At 46.4% G+C, this 19,947-nt stretch overlaps 1 protein-coding gene across 2 annotated transcripts in view; it reads right to left on the reverse strand.

The window, feature by feature from the left end:
- KIAA0319L (KIAA0319 like) overlaps positions 1-19,947 on the reverse strand; it is a 164,664-nt gene that overhangs the window by 96,278 nt on the left and 48,439 nt on the right. For both annotated transcript variants that reach the window (XM_075336020.1, XM_075336021.1), the window contains exon 4: positions 9,734-10,248. In XM_075336020.1, coding sequence (XP_075192135.1) covers positions 9,734-10,248 — 515 coding nt within the window. The remainder of the gene's footprint in view (positions 1-9,733; positions 10,249-19,947) is intronic.

The following is a 19,947-nucleotide window of genomic DNA, read 5'->3' on the forward strand; positions in this document are numbered from 1 at the left end:
CAGGTAATGGACAGGACAAGCAGGACGGGTACTGGCAGGACAAACAGGGAAGAACCAGAAACACAGAATGGACAGGAACACAGGTACAGGCAGGTACAGGCCATCATGCTGAGGTAATCAGGCACAGGTCATCAGGAGAGTCTCTGGACATTAGAGAACAGGTTCAGGACTTCAGAAATCAGGTTCGGAATTCAGGTACGGAACATCAGGAGGGAGACCGGTCATCAGGCATGGATCACCAGGCACAGGGCATCGGACATAAGGGTACAGGACATCAGGCAGGTGCTGCCAGAACGACTGAGGTAGACAAGACATGAGGTGCAGGTGGGTACGGGCACAGTTGCAAGATACAGGCTGGTACCAAGGTCCAAACAGGCACAGACAGGACAAGTCCAGGGACACAGACAGGGAAGATACAGCCGACACACAGCTGGTTACATGCAGGACTGGTGCTGGATACTGGCAAAATAAAGCAGACATTCTGGACCAACAATAGGTAGCAGGTTAGCAACCTAATGATTTCCTCTTGCGCCTCCCATCAGGGTAAGGGAGCCATAAACACCTGGTGCCTCTCAACAATAGGCTGGGGACATCTTTGCAAGGTGCACATGCGCTTCCTCTTAAAGGGACAGAAAAAATGCATGCGCCCTCTAAGCTGGAGACCAGGAAACTCCGCGCAACATGCTCAGGGCCTGTGGCCAAGGCAACACCTAGGAACTTACACACCTGTGGGCATCCGCAGAGGAGATGAGCTGGGGACTGCACTACTTGTGGGTGGCAACGTAGAGGACCACGCGTCATGTGGGTGGCCATGTGGGTAAGCAGAGGGCCAGGCAACAAGAAAATGGCCATGCGGGAGTGCGGAGAACCACGCGACACATGGGCGGCAGTGCATAGGGGACAGGGGAGAGCAGAGAACGGGATGCTGGTGCTACAAGAAAAACCCACATTTGTCACAAATTATGTGAAACTGGCAAAAGTAATCTGCAACTTAAATTTACTGAATATCAACTAGTGAAAATCAGACATTGCTTTTGAATTGTCAACAGAAAAACAAACAAACAAAAACCTAATGATATTGGCCTGGACAAAAGTGATAGTACCAATAGAAAATATTGAAAATAAATTGACCATAGGAACAAGTTAAACTAAAATGTGTTCAGTAATTACCGTCACAGGTGTCTACAAACATGTAAAAAGTCAACCTGCCTATTTAAAGGGTGAAAAGTAGTCATTGTGCCATTTGGTATCATGGTATGTAGCACACTGAACATAGAGCAAAAGAAGCTAAGAAGAGAGTTGTCTCAGATTAAAATGAAAGTTTTAGAGAAACATGTTATAGGTAAAGGTTATAAGACCATCTCTAACAGCTTGATGTTCCTGTTCTGCAGTTGCACATTTTAACTATTCAGAAAATGAAGATCTATGGGACTGTAGCCAACCTCCCTGGATGTGGCCGTAAGAAGAAAATGGACAACAAATTGGAGAGACGGATAATGCGAATGATAATCATAAAGCCCAAAACAACTTCCAAAGAGATTAGAGGGAAACTCCAAGGTTAAGGTACATCAGTGTCAGATTGCACCATCTGTCATTGTGTTAGCCAGACTGAACGTCATGGATGACCGAGGTGGAAACTAATATTCAAAGCAAATCATAAAAAGCTAGGTTTGAATTTGCCAAAATGAATATTGACAGGCTGCAAAGCTTCTGAGAGAACATCCTTTGGACAGATAAAAACTGCAGCTTTTTAGCAAGTACATCAGCTGTATTTTTACAGTCGCAAACATGAAGCATACAAAGAAAAGAACATTGTACCTACTGTGAAACATGGAGGACGCTCGGTTATGATTTGGGGCTGCTTTGCTGCATCAAACATAGGGTGTCTTGAATCTGTGCAGGGAACAATGAAATCTCACGACAATCAAGGCATCCTAGAGTGAAATGTACTGCCTAGTGGGTTGGTCTGAGAATAATGACCCAAATCACTCAGCTAAATACATCGAGGAATGGCTAAAGCCTGCTTTACATGTTACGATTCTGCATACGATATCGTATGCGATCGTACCCGCCCCCATCGTATGTGCGGCACGTTCAATTTTGTTGAATGTGCCGCACAAACGATTAACCCCCGTCACACGTACTTATCCGTCCATACGACCTCGATATGGGCGGCAAACGTCCACTTCCTGGAGTGGGAGGGACGTTCGGCGTCACATTGACGTCACGCGGCAGCCGGCCAAAAGAAGCGGAGGGGCGGAGATGAGCGGGACGTAAATATCCCGCCCACCTCCTTCCTTCTGCATTGCTGGCCGGGAGCCGCAGGATGCAGGTAAGATCTGTTCATCATTCCCGGGGTGTCAGACACTGCGATGTGTGCTACCCCGGGTACGATGAACAACCTGACGTTCAATTCATGAGGAATGAACGACGTGCGTGCGATGAACGTTTTACCGTTCATTCGCAATCGTACGTAGTTGTTACACACTACAATGTACCTTACGATGCCAGATGTGCGTCACTTACAACGTGACCCCGCCGACACATTGTAAGATACATTGCAGCATGTAAAGCGGGCTTAAGACCAAAGCATTGGACTCTTCTGAAGTGGCTTCTATGAGCCAGATCTAAATCCTATTGAACATCTGAGGAAGAAGCTGAAACATGCCGTCTGGAGAAGGTGCCCTTCACACTTGGGACAGCTAGAAGTTTGTTCACAATGAGCAGCCCAAAATACCTCTGGACAGGTGCAGAAGTCTCATTGAGAGCTCCAAAAATCGTTTGCTTGCCTCAAAATGTTGTGGAGCAAAATGTTAAGTTAAGAGTACAATCATTTTTGTCCCGGCGATTTTAATTAGTTTTTTTTTTTATTGCTTTTCAATTGAACCACAAATCAAAAGCAATGTCTGATTTTCATTAATTTATATTCAGGAAATTTAAAATGATTTTTGTCAGATTCAAGTTATTTCAGTGACCTTTGTGGGGTATTCTTACTTTATCAGATGGGTACCAACAGGTTTGACCATGTGATGATTTAGTTTTCAGGTATCCCTAAAATATACAACAGGGTCCATGAGAATCGGCAGATCCACAGCTTGCTACGAGCAGGAACCCAGGATAGTGACACACAAGAAATCTTCATCATGTGGAAAACACGTTTACTGCCAATTCCCATGTATCACTTCCACAACATCAGGTTAAAAATAAATTCTGACCTAATACTCCAGCAATACAGACTGGTGGCCATATTCTTCTCTTGGCCGCTGGACAAAGTTCTGGCTATAAGCATACTGAGTGTTATCAGCATTTATCTACAGCAGCTTACTGCCCCGCAAATGAAGGCTGCAATCATACGTCCGTGGGAAAGATCCATGTGCTGCCCATTTCTGTTATCAGACAGCACAAGAACCCAATGAGGGGAAAAGATATATTCAGATATCCGGCAAAATCATGGATCAGACAATGAGATCTGTGAAACACAGAGCATGTCCTATTTTGATCGAATTTTGAGGATCAGAGCCTAGGATATACTCAATGGGTATGTATAGTGTCAGATAAAAAAAAAATAAAATCAGCCAAAACACAGATATTTCAGAGCGCATGCATAACACCCAGTGGTTTCAAGGGATTGCCTGGAACTGTGATTTAGGTCAGATCAAAATAATCTATGGAAACCTATCACCATGAAAATTCAGTCCAATCTCCGGGAGCACCATGTTATAAAGCAGGGGGAACAGAGCAGATTGATCTACTGTTTTGTGAGCAATCATTCAGTACAATCTGTGTTTTCAGGATTTAAACCTCTGCTCCTTAACACTAGAAGTCCCAGAGAGGGGTCATTTAACATTTCTACCTTTTGGAACCCAGAGACGGGTCGAATGACCTGAAGGATTTTAGCTAACATCCTATAATCACTGTCTTTTGTTCTGTAATTAAGGCCATTACTGTCGCACCACAGGAGGCTGTTGTTTTCCATTGAGTTTAGCCATTTAGTTTCTAGTTAGGTCAGTTTGGACTAAGGGTCATTTGACCCTCTTTCGGGACTTCAGGGGGGGAGCTCGAAATTTCTGGAACTTCTAGTGTTAAGGGATTATAGTCCAGTGGGTGGTCGTATCATTCAGTTTTCTTTGTATAAGTGTACTATTAGTGGTAGCTGCTCACAGAACATCAAACACCTATAGGATAAAAGGAATCAGCCAGGCAAAGTGGATTATATCCTGGGAGAACTAAAGATCAGACATGCTGAAATGAACATGCTCGATCCTTCCTTCCTCTGACATCTGCAGAGCTTACACTAAAGCATACACATTCAAGTATATGCCACGCCAAAAAATGGTAGGTGCAGCCTACCAGCCATTTATGCTCTAAATGTGTAAGGACACCATAAGTTGAAGACATTAGTCATACACTATATGAAAATGTTGGCATCATCAAGCTGTACCCCATAAAACAGATTGATTGTAGCGACCCTCCACCCCGAAATTGATAAGTCATTAGACGTTTTTCCATCTCATCTGTTTTTCCTGTGCTGTGTGATATGTGAAATAAGGGGAAGCATGATTTAGGCTTTTTACTACACTCCCTATAAGACAGAGGTAGTCATATTGGACACAGAAGGAAGAAAATGAAAAACTGAGCTGAGGAGGTAACAAGACTAGTGTTGAGCGAGTAGTTGACTCTTCGTACCCGCTATGCTGTTAGCGAGTACTATCAGCTACTCGCTTATTCATTACGAGTAGTGGGCGCAATGTATGTCAATGGGAAATGCTCGCTAAGTAGCGAGTAACCCGAAAGCCGTGGTTTACGTGCGAGTAGCGAACAGTACGGCTTTCAGGTTACTCGCTACTTAGTGAGTATTTCCTATTGACTTACATTGCGCCCACTACTCGTAATGAATATGTGAGTAGATGACAGTACTCGCTAACAGCATAGCAGGTACGAATAGTCAACTACTTGCTCAACACTAATCAAGACGCAAAACCAGGGCACCAGGTAGGGTTATTATACAGGAGTAATGTAAAGGCACTTTTCATTCCCAAAGTGGAGGGTCGCTGTAAGGATTGGAGCAAAGTGTTGTGCGCTCACATGTGGTGAATACATTTAGTCTACATGCTCCCTACGAGTATATGACTAATCGATCCTTGGGGATACAGCATCTATTACATTTTATATCAACTGAGGTGTCGTTCTTATCTTTATTCTTCAGGATAGGACTTCTGTTCAACTTCCCAATGTCATGCTTACCAGGTGGATCCTGATGACTGACAGTTGGACTGGTGGTATTGTTGCACCGCTGGTCCGAACTGTATACATTTTGATGTTTTGCCGCGGCGCACTCCTAGGCTAGGAAACCAGCCACCTCTGACAGACGGTGATAGTGGCCAGTAACCTAGGCCACCAGCAGCATACAATAGAATTTAGAATACCTCCATTCTCGAGAGCATAGAGAAGTTTTAATAAGAGGTAAATTGCTAAGTATTTTTAGCTGTTTAAGATAATGAGAAAATCTCTTTAGTGCTATATTTGCTTAGTAGGGATATTTTCTCTACTGAAATCTAATTAGAGTAAAAATCCTACTCTTCATTTACTATATACTCACATCTATCTATACATTTAACACTTTAGTAGTTTTAATAATTTAGGTTCTCAATGGTCCCAATGATGCATCAGTTATAAAAGAAAAAGTTCATTACTTATGATAAATGAATGAAGAAAAATATCTATCTTTTACTTAAGATTTAGGAAAAATGCACAAGACTGTATTTTCTCATCCACATTATGGATGTTATTCTTGCCTTGATTGCAGGTCTGGTGAACTGAATAAATTGCATAACTTAATGCTGTTGGTTCAGATCCACGATTAGGCCAGGAATTGTGGCCGTAATGCAAAACAATAAGTTCATGTCATAAAACCCACCATCAGACCAACATGTGGTCATGTGAATCTTCCTTTAGAAACCTGTTAATCATGGCAACTCATGCTTTTATTATTCACTAAAGACCCAGAAGAGGCTAAACACCATGTGTTAGGAATGTCGCTTACATAGGTAAAACGGCAGCAGGTAGGCCACAACTGCTTTTATAAAAGGGCTCTGTTATTTGGAGATGGGGTCCTGAACATGAGACCCCCCTTATGACGTCCATATGACCCATGAGGGGTTGTCTTAAAGTAAAAAAATCAAAGACACACAGCCATTAAAATGAATACTAAAGCCCTTAGATTTGCCTGTTTTCAACACTTCCGCTAGTTGGCATAATTGTCGTTACTGTGCAATGAACAGACAGCTAACAAGATGAACACCATCCAGCAGCCCAAGACCCAAAGAAATGTTTATGTGATGGATATCATCCATGTTGGAGCACTGACATCCTTCTTATTTGGAAATATTCTGCGGCGATTGGACCTGGGTAGTGGCATCCAATAAAACTAACCAAGCATTACTACGCGAGTGAACTATCTGATTCACCCTTCCATGGCCGAGCGGTTGCATACAAGTCTGTCATCATGATATGTTATGCATTATTACAGTTTAGGAAATAGGAAACGTTCTATGGATTGAGAAATTAATTACCAGCCTGATGGACAAATGTTGATATGGCAGACACCAAGATACAAGATTTCTATCTAAATACAAAGTGCTGGCAAAGAATGTTTTATTGTAGTTTTTTTCAGCTACAGCAAAAGGAAACCTCCCTAAAGAGGTGGTCCACTACAAAGTAAAGTGGCCACATCAATGTAAAGCTGAGGCAGAAGGCTTTTTCTAAATGCCTTCTGTTGTCAATTTTGCCTGTCAGTGGCGGTATTGCTATCCGCTCATGCCTATCATGTGACCCTCGGCTGCAGTGCCCTCTGAAGTCCAGTGATGATGGACTGTGATATGCGGTGAAACTTCGCCCCCACCCCAGTCTCTCACGAAGACTGTGTCCTGCCTCAGTGATGCCAATTCTGGAAGTTGACGTGACATCACCGGACATCAGAGGGCACTGCAGCCTGGGCCGTGTGATGGGGATGTGCGGACAGCGATAGCGCCACTCACAGGCAGAATTGACAACAGAAGGTATTTAGAAAAAGCCTTCTGTCCCAGCTTTACATCGATGTGGCCACTATGTTTTGTAGTGGACCACCCCTTTAAAGTAGGGGTCTGAAATATATTTAATGTTCTATTTCTGTAAATTAAGGGATTAACAGTGATGACGTGTTATAGACAGTGCTAGGCAGTTAAGGACACAACTCTGTGGTCGCCCACTGCAATGACAAGAAGTCACAGAGGCCTCAGTACCACTGTCACTGGAATAACGCGGAATTGAAACAGCAGATATACAACAAATTTCTGAAATATGAAGCGTTAATCTTAATGTATGTCTAGCCTAACAGCTACATCACCTGCTCATTCAATTAAGAGACCTTTCTTTGGGATCTCCATTCAATAGAGTTGTAAACTTTCAACTTGATGGTAGTAACTTGGCGCTACACCTAGACACCTGAGATATCACTGTCTGTAGGAAAGTATTCGGATGATTGAATATCTCCTTTAAAGGGAAACCTGTCACCAGATTTGGGGTCTATAAGCTGCGGCCACCACCAGTGGGCTCTTATTTACAGCATTCTAACATACTGTATATAAGAGCCCAGGCCGCTGTGTAGAACGTAAAAATACCTTTATAATACTTACCTAAACGGTTGCTGCGGTGGAGTTGGGTCATATGGGCGTCTTTGTTCTCCAGTGCCGGCACCTCCTCTTTTGGCCATCTTTGTCGTCCTTTTTCTGAAGCCGAGGTGCATGATTCATCCTACGTCATCCACACTCGCCTGCGGCATTCAGGTCCTGAGTAGGCGCACTTTGATCTGCCCTGAGCAGGGCAGATTAAAGTATTGTAGTGCGCCTGCGCAGGACTGGCGAGTGTGCATGACGTAGGACGCGGCATGCACACAGGCTTCAAAAGGAGGACGAAGATGACCGAAAGAGGAGGCACCGGCACCGAAGAACGGAGACGCCCATATGACCCAACTGCATCGAAGCGACCATTTAGGTAAGTATTATAAAGTGATTTTTATGTTATACCCCGGCCTGGGCTCTTATATACTATATGGAGATAAGGTATGCACACCAGTGACTATGCAAGGGGAATACATGTAATAGCAGAAACTGCTGTGTGAATACTGACATGAAAAATTCAATAGCTATATGTGAGAATGAAATGTGAAAAATGGAATCTGCATTACTGCCATGAACATATGAACAAAGAGAAATTTAGCTACTGAATTGATCAATGCAATAGAGCCCCAACACTACGCCAAAATATTTCTCTACGTTGGGGCTCTATTTGCATTGATCAATTCAGTAGCTAAATTTCTCTTGATTCATATGTTCATGGCAGTAATGCAGATTCCATTTTTCACATTTTCACTCTTCATATAGCTATTGGATTTTTCATGTCAGTATTCACACAGCAGTTTCTGCTATTACATGTATTTCCCTTACATAGTCACTGGTGTGCATACCTTATCTCCATATAGTGATTTTTTTTAGGTTTTTGCACCCAGTTCAGACATAGAATGGAGTTCCAAACGTTATTCCTTATTTGGGCTCTTATATACAGTATGTTAGAATGCTGTATATAAGAGCCCACTGGTGGTGGCCACAGCTTATACGCCCCAAATCTGGTGACAGGTTCCCTTTAGTGAAAAAAAAAAGTTGCAAATCTAAAATTGCTTGTTAAAGGGAGTCTGTCAGCACAGAATGACTGCTCAAACCTGGAGCTATCCATTTACACACACCTTCCCATCTGTTTGTTTGTTCTCCATTTCCACCCCTTCCTCTCTCTTTGTTTGATTGACAGCTCAGGCTTCATAGAACAAGAGAAGGGTGGAGTTGCATGGAAAACAAGCAAATGGGAAGGAGCACTTAAATGTTTGGTCACACCATGATGCACCGAGCGCCTGTACTTGGTGTGAACATTCATTCTGTACTGCCAAGGTCCCATAAAAGGGGCTGTCCCATGATAAAGTACAATTTAGTCATTTTAGAGCTTCATACAAGAATTTCCACAATAGATGTGTTAAAAAAATGTTCTTGGGCTGATATTAATCCTATAAATGTGCCCCTGCTATGTACTGTGTAATGGCCATTTCTGACCGTACAGGGGCAAGGTTTGAACATACCACATGTCCTGAGTAGGGGAGGAAACAAAAGAGATTATACAGGCAGGAATGCATGGGATCACAGCTGATATTTTCTGTGAAGTAATGTTTTACCTCATAGAAAGAATCAACTTGTGCTGTAATGCCGTTATACTCTTTTGCGACCCCCTCTTCCCAAGAGCTGTGGTATGATCAGACCATGTACCTTGTACCTCTATGGTCAGACACGGCCATTGCATACTACATAGCTGGGATACATTTATAGGATTATCTCAGCAAAAGAACATTTTATTTTAACACATCCAATTGTGGAAATAATTATTGTTCCAAGATCTATTGATTAAAATGTACTTTGTTAGTGGCAATACACTTTTAAGGTTTTGAAGATGCTATCGAAAAGTATTACTACAAAAATTCTAGAGGTGGTCCTAGACTAAAAGAGTTGCTGCTTGTTTGTTGCTTAGTCCAAAATGTTTTTGTAATCTATAGTTATATATGAGATGCAAAATACTGTCACTAACTAGGAACATAAAAATTACACATAATCCTGCTTGTGGCATTTTTCTAAATAATTTGCTATAGTTCACTTACTTCTATTTGGTTTGCTCCTAAGTCTTTCAAGTCATCTTGCTGTATGTTCTTTGTTAGCGGTCTTTGTCCTATCAACCCTTTTTCTGGAACTTGTGGTTGTTTTCCAACTTTTCCATCACTCAATTGTCTTTTATGTCTGGCAAGTGCCCCAGTTTTCCACCATTCCCTGTGAAATCCTTCCTCTTTTTCTTCTTTCATTGATAAAGTATCTGAAATGTGGTGATACAGTGAAGTCTGTGATGAGCCTTGCCTAAATATATATACTAAGAAAGAGTCTCTAGAGTTCGTATTAATTGCCAAACAACTTTGTGGAGTCCTACAGTCAGCGAGGATACATGTGCCTTTTAACATCCAGAATACATTGCAGGAGTGGTTTTGACAACAAGAATCATGGCATGAGTTAATAGACTGGAGGCCGTCAGCCACCGTCCAGGAGTTGGTACGATTCTTAGTCCTCAGACCAAACCCAAACAGAATACTACCTCTTTGACATAAAGAATCGTTTTGGATGGCACCTGTTAACAGAAAGAAATTGGAGAAAATTAACACGTAATTGTTGATAATGACAGCTATTCAAGTAATCATATGTAATGTCGTGAATTTGCTGCAAGAATTTTTTCACCTGTCCTATTCATCAGAAACAACCCCATTCACATGAATGGAACAGATTTTCTGCAACAAAACGTACAGTGTGTCAATTCACCCTAAATTTCGTAGCATTAACACTATATGGATAAAAGTTTAGGAGATTTTTTGACATCCTATTCTAAATCCACAGGCCTTAAGCCTCCTTCACATGTCCGTGTTTAAACAAGAATATGAAAAAATTGTACCAGTGTCAGTGTTTTGGATCAATTTTCATCAGTGTGTCCGTTATTACCATCAGTGTCATCCATGTCTCCCTTTTTACCAGTGTGTCATCGGTGTCCCTTTTTACCATCAACGTGTCATCCGTGTGTCCCTTTTTACCATCCGTGTGTCCCTTTTTTACCATCCGTGTGTCCCTTTTTACCATCCGTGTGTCCCTTTTTACCATCAGTGTGTCCCTTTTTACCATCAGTGTATCCCTTTTTACCATCAGTGTCATCCCTGCCTCTCTTTTTACCATCAGTATGTCATCTATATGTCTGTTTTTACTATCAGTGTCTCATCAGTGTCATCCATGTCTCTCTTTTTACCATCAATGTCATGCATCTGTCCCTTTTTACCATAAATGTCATCTGTGTCTCCCTTTTTAACATCAGTGTGTCATCTTTATGTCCGTTTTCCATCAGTGTCCTCCCTATGTCCCTTTTTAACAGTGTGTCCCTTTTTACCATCAATGTGTCATCTGGGTCTCCCTTTTCACCATCAGTGTGCCGTTTTTACTATCAGTGTCTCATCAGTGTGTCATCCAAGTGTCCCTTTTTACCATCGGTATTATCCATGTGTCTCTTTTTACCATCAGTGTCATCCGTGTGTCCCTTTATACCATCAGTGTGTCATCCATATGTCCCTTTATACCATCAGTGTGTCATCCATATGTCCCTTTATATTATCAGTGTGTCATCCATGTGTTCCTTTATACCATCAGTGTGTCATCCTTGTGTCCCTTTTTACCAGTGTGTTATCCGTGTGTCCATTTTTACCATCAGTGGTTCATCAGTCTCTGTGTGGCTTGCACAGCCACAGGGTCAGTGTAAAAACATGGGTGGATGGACTTAGGTCTACCTTCAACCTTAAAGACTATGAAACTATGTGAGCAGCCACAAATATAATGGGTACATGTGGTATCTACCAAACAAAACGGACACTATAAGTACTGGAAGCACGGACATGGGAAGGGGTCCTAATGTGGAGTTGGTTCCCACCTTTCAGCAATAATAGCTTCCACTCTTCTGGGAAGCCTTTGTACAAGACTTTGCAGGGTGTCTGGAGGAATTTTTGGCTACTTGTCTAGTAGATCATTGTGAGGTCAGACACTGATGTTACAGGTGCTGGCTCGCAGTCTTCATTCTAGTTCATTCCACAGGATTTGGATGGGCTTGTGGTCAGGGCTCTCTAGTTGCCAGTAAACCTTTTACACCAAACTCACCCAACCATGCATTACTTTGTGCTGGAGCAGAAAAGTGCATCCATGAACTGTTCCCACAAAATTGGAAGCATACTAATTTGCTGAAACATTAATATCTCTTCACTATGATAAATTGCCTAGACACACTTCTGAAAACCTCCCCCATAGCATTATCCCTCCTCCAACTTAAAAGTTGGCACAAAGTAGTCATGGAAGTAACACTTTCCTGGCATTCACCAAAGTCAGACTCGACAATTAAGACCCCTTTACACACTTCAACATTGCTAGCGATATCGCTGTAACATCACCGGTTTTGTGACGTAATAGCGACCTCCCCAGCGACATTGCAGTGTGTGACACGCATCAGCGACCTGGCCCCCGCTGTGAGAACGCTGATCACTACAAATCTTTCAGGAACATTTTTTTGGGCCTTTGTTTCCCGCTGCGCAGCATGCATCGTTGTGTTTGACACTGTTACAATGACATCGTTAGCAAATTAGAATCCAGCCCATAGGCGTGCTATAGCGTTCCCTTTCCCGCCCCCTTACCTCCAATTGGTGGCCGTTGTTTCGTTCTGATTGGGGTCGCCAATAAGAACGCACTAACGATCACTAATCGGAGTTGAGGGGGGCGTGTAAAAAGGACACCTAGGTGGCTTCAGCGCCAAACAACACGCCCCTAACATAGATGTGAGTCGTCAAATAGCTGCTGTGTGACACGTCCCCAACGACCAGCAAGGTCGTTCTGCAGGTCCGTATCGCTGCTGCGTCGTTGGCCAGATCTGCCTGTTTGACAACTCACCAGCGACTGTTAGAGACTTTCCAGCGATCCCAGCCAGGTCGGGATCGCTGGTGGGATCGCTAGAAAGTCTCAGTGTGTAAAGGGGCCTTTAGACTGTCAGAGAAGCGCGATTTGCCACTCGATAGAACGCTATTGCTCTGCTCCAGAGTCCAGTGCTGGCATGTTTACGCCATTGATGCTTGATGATGCCAGAATTGCATGCAGTTGCTCCTCCATGGAAACCTACACCATGTTGCTTGCGGCACACAGTTATTTTGCTGATTTTCAGTACTACTGCTTTAAGGCAACATGGAATTATGCTTAATTCAATGCAATTTTATCTTTTTGATTTCTAGAGACTACTAGTTATTGATACAGAAAGTCATGCCCTTGACAAAGTGGAAATCTGTACAGAGTCCCATTGCCCCTCCTAAATGTGGTAGTAAAACCAGCTATTTTATTATTTAAAGCCCCACTGAATATGTGTGTGCACTTACGCATGGAGCGGCCAGTAACAGCCTTCTGTGAAGAACACACATGTATTATACATAAGTCATACAAAGTCAGTTCACTGCTGCACTGTCTAGAAGTGTGTGGGGTGCTATCCTGGCAGTGTCACAAAACGGATAACGCGGCCTCACAGCACGTCCAGTCATTCCACAGCAACATATCAAGTCTTGGACTGATTTATTGCCCATTTTCTGCCTTGGGTTCAATAGGCAAGTCAAAATCAGCACCAAAACCCAAGCGTCGTGTTTAGTGCTGTGGATTGCCCACAGATACGTAGCAAAGAAGGGAATTTTGTGTACTTACCGTAAATTCCTTTTCTTCTAGCTCCAATTGGGAGACCCAGACAATTGGGTGTATAGGCTATGCCTCCGGAGGCCGCACAAAGTATTACACTAAAAGTGTAAAGCCCCTCCCCTTCTGCCTATACACCCCCCGTGCTCCCACGGGCTCCTCAGTTTTGGTGCAAAAGCAAGAAGGAGGAAAAAATTATCAACTGGTTTAAAGTAAATTCAATCCGAAGGAATATCGGAGAACTGAAACCATTCAACATGAACAACATGTGTGCACAAAAAAACAGGGGCGGGTGCTGGGTCTCCCAATTGGAGCTAGAAGAAAAGGAATTTACGGTAAGTACACAAAATTCCCTTCTTCTTTGTCGCTCCATTGGGAGACCCAGACAATTGGGACGTCCAAAAGCAGTCCCTGGGTGGGTAAAATAATACCTCGTAATAGAGCCGTAAAACGGCCCCTTCCTACAGGTGGGCAACCGCCGCCTGAAGGACTCGTCTACCTAGGCTGGCATCCGCCGAAGCATAGGTATGCACCTGATAGTGTTTCGTGAAAGTGTGCAGGCTCGACCAGGTAGCCGCCTGACACACCTGCTGAGCCGTAGCCTGGTGCCTCAAAGCCCAGGACGCGCCCACGGCTCTGGTAGAATGGGCCTTCAGCCCTGAGGGAACCGGAAGCCCAGCAGAACGGTAAGCTTCGAGAAATGGCTCCTTGATCCACCGAGCCAGGGTTGATTTGGAAGCCTGTGACCCTTTACGCTGGCCAGCGACAAGGACAAAGAGTGCATCCGAGCGGCGCAGGGGCGCTGTACGAGAAATGTAGAGTCTGAGTGCTCTCACCAGATCTAACAAGTGCAAATCCTTTTCACATTGGTGAACTGGATGAGGACAAAAAGAGGGTAAGGAGATATCCTGATTGAGATGAAAGGGGGATACCACCTTAGGGAGAAATTCCGGAACCGGACGCAGAACCACCTTGTCCTGGTGAAACACCAGGAAAGGGGCTTTGCACGACAACGCTGCTAGCTCAGACACTCTCCGAAGAGAAGTGACTGCTACTAGGAAAACCACTTTCTGCGAAAGGCGTGAGAGAGAAATATCCCTCATTGGCTCGAATGGTGGTTTCTGAAGAACCATCAGCACCCTGTTCAGATCCCAGGGTTCTAACGGCCGCTTGTAAGGAGGAACGATGTGACAAACTCCCTGTAGGAACGTGCGTACCTTTGGAAGTCTGGCTAGGCGCTTCTGGAAAAACACAGAGAGCGCTGAGACTTATCCCTTAAGGGAGCCGAGCGACAAACCCTTTTCCAGTCCAGATTGAAGGAAGGACAGAAAAGTGGGCAAGGCAAAAGGCCAGGGAGAAAAACCCTGAGCAGAGCACCACGACAGGAAAATTTTCCACGTCCTGTGGTAGATCTTGGCGGACGTTGGTTTCCTAGCCTGTCTCATAGTGGCAATGACCTCTTGAGATAATCCTGAAGACGCTAGGATCCAGGACTCAATGGCCACACAGTCAGGTTGAGGGCCGCAGAATTCAGATGGAAAAACGGCCCTTGAGACAGCAAGTCTGGTCGGTCTGGTAGTGCCCACGGTTGGCCGACCGTGAGATGCCACAGATCCGGGTACCACGACCTCCTCGGCCAGTCTGGAGCGACGAGGATGACGCGGCGGCAGTCGGCCCTGATCTTGCGTAACACTCTGGGCAACAGTGCCAGCGGAGGAAACACATAAGGGAGCTGAAACTGCGACCAATCCTGAACTAAGGCGTCTGCCGCCATAGCTCTGGGATCTTGAGACCGTGCCATGAACGTCGGTACCTTGTTGTTGTGCCGGGACGCCATGAGGTCGACGTCCGGCACCCCCCAGCGGCAACAGATCTCCTGAAACACGTCCGGGTGAAGGGACCATTCCCCTGCGTCCATGCCCTGGCGACTGAGATAATCTGCTTCCCAGTTTTCCACGCCTGGGATGTGAACTGCAGAGATGGTGGAGGCCGTGGCTTCCACCCACATCAAAATCCGCCGGACTTCCTGGAAGGCTTGCCGACTGCGTGTGCCGCCTTGGTGGTTGATGTATGCCACCGCTGTGGAATTGTCCGACTGAATTCGGATCTGCTTGCCTTCCAGCCACTGCTGGAACGCTTTCAGGGCAAGATACACTGCCCGTATTTCCAGAACATTGATCTGAAGTGAGGACTCTTGCTGGGTCCACGTACCCTGAGCCCTGTGGTGGAGAAAAAACGCTCCCCACCCTGACAGACTCGCGTCCGTCGTGACCACCGCCCAGGATGGGGGTAGGAAGGATTTCCCCTTCGATAATGAAGTGGGAAGAAGCCACCACCGAAGGGAAGCTTTGGTCGCCTGAGAGAGGGAGACGTTCCTGTCGAGGGACGTCGGTTTCCTGTCCCATTTGAGTAGGATGTCCCATTGAAGAGGACGCAGGTGAAACTGCGCGAAAGGGACTGCCTCCATTGCTGCCACCATCTTCCCCAGGAAGTGCATGAGGCGCCTCAAGGGGTGTGCCTGACCTTGAAGGAGAGATTGCACCCCTTTCTGTAGTGAACGCTGCTTGACCAGCGGAAGCTTCACTATCGCTGAGAGGGTATGAAACTCCATGCCAAGATATGTCAGCGATTGGGCCGGTGTCAGATTTGACTTTGGAAAATTGATGATCCACCCGAAACTCTGGAGAGTCTCCAGAGTAGCGTCGAGGCTGTGTTGGCATGCCTCTTGAGAGGGTGCCTTGATCAGCAGATCGTCCAAGTAAGGGATCACCGAGTGACCCTGAGAGTGGAGGACCGCTACTACAGTAGCCATAACCTTGGTGAAAACCCGTGGGGCTGTTGCCAGGCCGAACGGCAGTGCCACGAACTGCAGGTGTTCGTCTCCAATGGCGAAGCGCAAGAAGCGCTGGTGCTCTGGAGCAATCGGTACGTGGAGATAAGCATCTTTGATATCGATCGATGCAAGGAAATCTCCTTGGGACATTGAGGCGATGACGGAGCGGAGGGATTCCATCCGGAACCGCCTGGTCTTTACGTGTTTGTTGAGCAATTTCAGGTCCAGGACAGGACGGAAAGACCCGTCCTTCTTTGGGACCACAAACAGGTTGGAGTAAAAACCGTGACCCTGTTGCTGAAGAGGCACAGGGACCACCACTCCTTCTGCCTTCAGAGTGCCCAGCGCCTGCATAAGAGCCTCGGCTCGCTCGGGAGGCGGGGATGACCTGAAGAATCGAGTCGGGGGACGAGAGGTGAACTCTATCTTGTAACCGTGAGACAGAATGTCTCTCACCCACCGGTCTTTTACCCGTGGCAGCCAGGTGTCGCAAAAGCGGGAGAGCCTGCCACCGACCGAGGATGCGGATTGAGGAGGCCGAAAGTCATGAGGAAGCCGCTTTGGTAGCGGCACCTCCGGTGGTCTTTTTAGGACGTGACTTAGACCGCCATGAATCAGAGTTCCTTTGATCTTTCTGAGGCCTTTTGGACGAGGAGAATTGGGACCTGCCCGCGCCCCGAAAGGACCGAAACCTCGACTGCCCTCTCCTCTGTTGGGGTATGTTCGGTTTGGGCTGGGGTAAGGATGTATCCTTTCCCTTGGATTGTTTGATGATTTCATCCAAACGCTCGCCAAACAATCGGTCGCCAGAAATTGGCAAACTGGTTAAGCGCTTTTTGGAAGCAGAATCTGCCTTCCATTCCCGTAGCCACAAGGCCCTGCGGAGTACCACCGAATTGGCGGATGCAACCGCCGTACGGCTCGCAGAGTCCAGGACAGCATTAATAGCGTAAGACGCAAATGCCGACGTCTGAGAGGTTATGGACGCCACCTGCGGCGCGGACGTGCGTGTGGCTGCGTCAATTTGCGCTTGACCTGCTGAGATAGCTTGTAGCGCCCATACAGCTGCGAATGCTGGGGCAAAAGAAGCGCCAATAGCTTCATAGATGGATTTCAGCCAGAGTTCCATCTGCCTGTCAGTGGCATCTTTGAGTGAAGCCCCATCTTCCACTGCAAGTATGGATCTAGCCGCCAGTCTGGAGATTGGAGGATCCACCTTGGGACACTGAGTCCAACCTTTGACCACGTCAGGGGGAAAGGGATAACGTGTATCCTTAAGGCGCTTAGAAAAACGCTTATCTGGACAATCATGGTGATTCTGGACTGCCTCTCTGAAATCAGAGTGGTCCAGAAACATACTCGGTGTACGCTTGGGAAACCTGAAACGGAATTTCTCCTGCTGAGAAGCTGACTCCTCCACCGGAGGAGCTGAGGGAGAAATATCCAACATTTTATTGATGGACGCAATAAGATCGTTCACTATGGCGTCCCCGTCCAGAGTATCAAGGTTGAGAGCGGCCTCAGGATCAGAATCCTGATCAGCTGTCTCCGCGTCATCAACCAGAGATTCCCCCCGCTGAGACCCTGAACAATATGATGATGTCGAGGGAATTTCCCAGCGAGCTCGCTTAGTCGGTCTGGGGCTGGGGTGTGCGTCAGAGCCCTCAGCCTGGGATCTATGAGACACCCCGGGGGGACATTGTTGGTCCAACTGAGGGGGGCCAGGGAACAATGATTCAACAGTGTCCCTGTGCTGAGATACCGGTCTGGACTGCAAGGCTTCTAGTATCTTAGCCATAGTCTCAGAGAGTTTATCCGTAAAGACTGCAAACTCTGTCCCCGTCACCTGGACAGTGTCAGCAGGTGGTTCCCCCTGGGCCCCCCTTAGCAGAGGCTCCGGCTGAGTAAGTGCAGCAGGGGCCGAGCAGTGCACACAATGAGGGTCAGTGGATCCTGCCGGTAGCGGCGTCGTACATGCGGCGCAGGCAGCATAGTAAGCCTGTGTTTTGGCACCCCTGCCTTTTGTGGGCGCCATGCTATTGTCTTCCCTAAGCAACACAATAGGGTATATAGCCAGAAATCAACTGTGCACCATACAGTGTAAGGTATATACCATAAACATATAATTTATAATTACACTTCTGCACAATGGGGCTAGCACCACAGGTGCTGCTTACCACCCGCTTAAAGCGGTTGTGAGGCCACCAGAATCCCTGCCTGGGTCTCCCAGAATTTGTCCCCCTCTGCAGCGTCCGAGGAGCTGACAGGAATGGCTGCCGGCGTCCTGAGGAGAGGAGGGAGCCGTGGGCGTGACCCAGAAAGTGCGGGAACTGGTGCCCCACTGTGCACAGTGAGGGGGGTGGAGTATGCAAAGCATGCTCCAGCCCTCATTGCTGCTCGTCCTGTACAGCGTCCCGCCCTTCCCCTGCCTGTCAGGGCTGGGGGTGGGAGGAAAAAAGACTAGGCCGCAAAAGCCGGGGACTCGAGTAATAAGCGCGGCCGCCGTATAAGCGCGGCCGGCGCGGAAGTCCCCGGCGCACTACAAGTCCCAGCCGCGCCGCAGTGTTAACCATGGCAGCGGCGGTCAGCGCGGTAGTCCCCATACACAAACACACTCAGCGACGCTGCAGTGTGTAATGGCACATTTAACCCGGTCAGCGCCGCGGTCCCCGGTGCACTAGCACACCCAGCAATGCTGGAGTGTTGCTGTGCGCGGTCCCCACGGGGACACAGAGTACCTCCAAGTAGCAGGGCCATGTCCCTGAACGATACCCGGCTCCTATCCAGCAGGCTCCTCAGGAGTTGTGGATGAAGCACGGTCTCAGTGCCTGGAGACCGATAGGATCCCACTTCACCCAGAGCCCTAAGGGGGATGGGGAAGGAAAACAGCATGTGGGCTCCAGCCTCCGTACCCGCAATGGGTACCTCAACCTTAACAACACCGCCGACAAGAGTGGGGTGAGAAGGGAGCATGCTGGGGGCCCTATATGGGCCCACTTTTCTTCCATCCGACATAGTCAGCAGCTGCTGCTGACCAATCTGTGGAGCTGTGCGTGCATGTCTGCCTCCTTCGCACAAAGCATAAAAACTGAGGAGCCCGTGGGAGCACGGGGGGTGTATAGGCAGAAGGGGAGGGGCTTTACACTTTTAGTGTAATACTTTGTGCGGCCTCCGGAGGCATAGCCTATACACCCAATTGTCTGGGTCTCCCAATGGAGCGACAAAGAAAGTCATGAGTCCAGCTCAGGTGAAAATTAAAAAATACATTCTTTAAAGATTATATTAAAAAAATAAACAAAACACTATAGTCACCTTTACTGATACTCTGATTGTTGCACTCCTCTGATGCGCCACTGATTTCCGAATAACCGGACCCCTGCGCTGACATGTGGAAGAAGTCATCACAGGAGGGCCAATGTAAGAGATCCAGCTTGCCAATGGAGTGTCAATGGGTGACGGATATTTTATGTAATTAGTAACTAAATGTAAAATACGTATCAACAGTTTAATAAATTTGGAGTGAATTTTCCGCTGTGATTTCCTCAGCGGCATTGCTAGAATCCATTGAGAACCCATTAGTTCTCTTCACATAAACATAGTTCACAGGGTTTTAACCGGACTACAGTATAACCGGAGGGCCCATTGTTAGATCTTCCTGCTGGGGACAGGATTCTGATCTAGACCACTATGGGAATATCGTATCTCACACTACACTGAGAGAGAATCAAACATCATCACACCACCTGG

Source organism: Anomaloglossus baeobatrachus, chromosome 2 (genome assembly GCF_048569485.1).
Source record: "Anomaloglossus baeobatrachus isolate aAnoBae1 chromosome 2, aAnoBae1.hap1, whole genome shotgun sequence".
NCBI lineage: Eukaryota > Metazoa > Chordata > Amphibia > Anura > Aromobatidae > Anomaloglossus > Anomaloglossus baeobatrachus.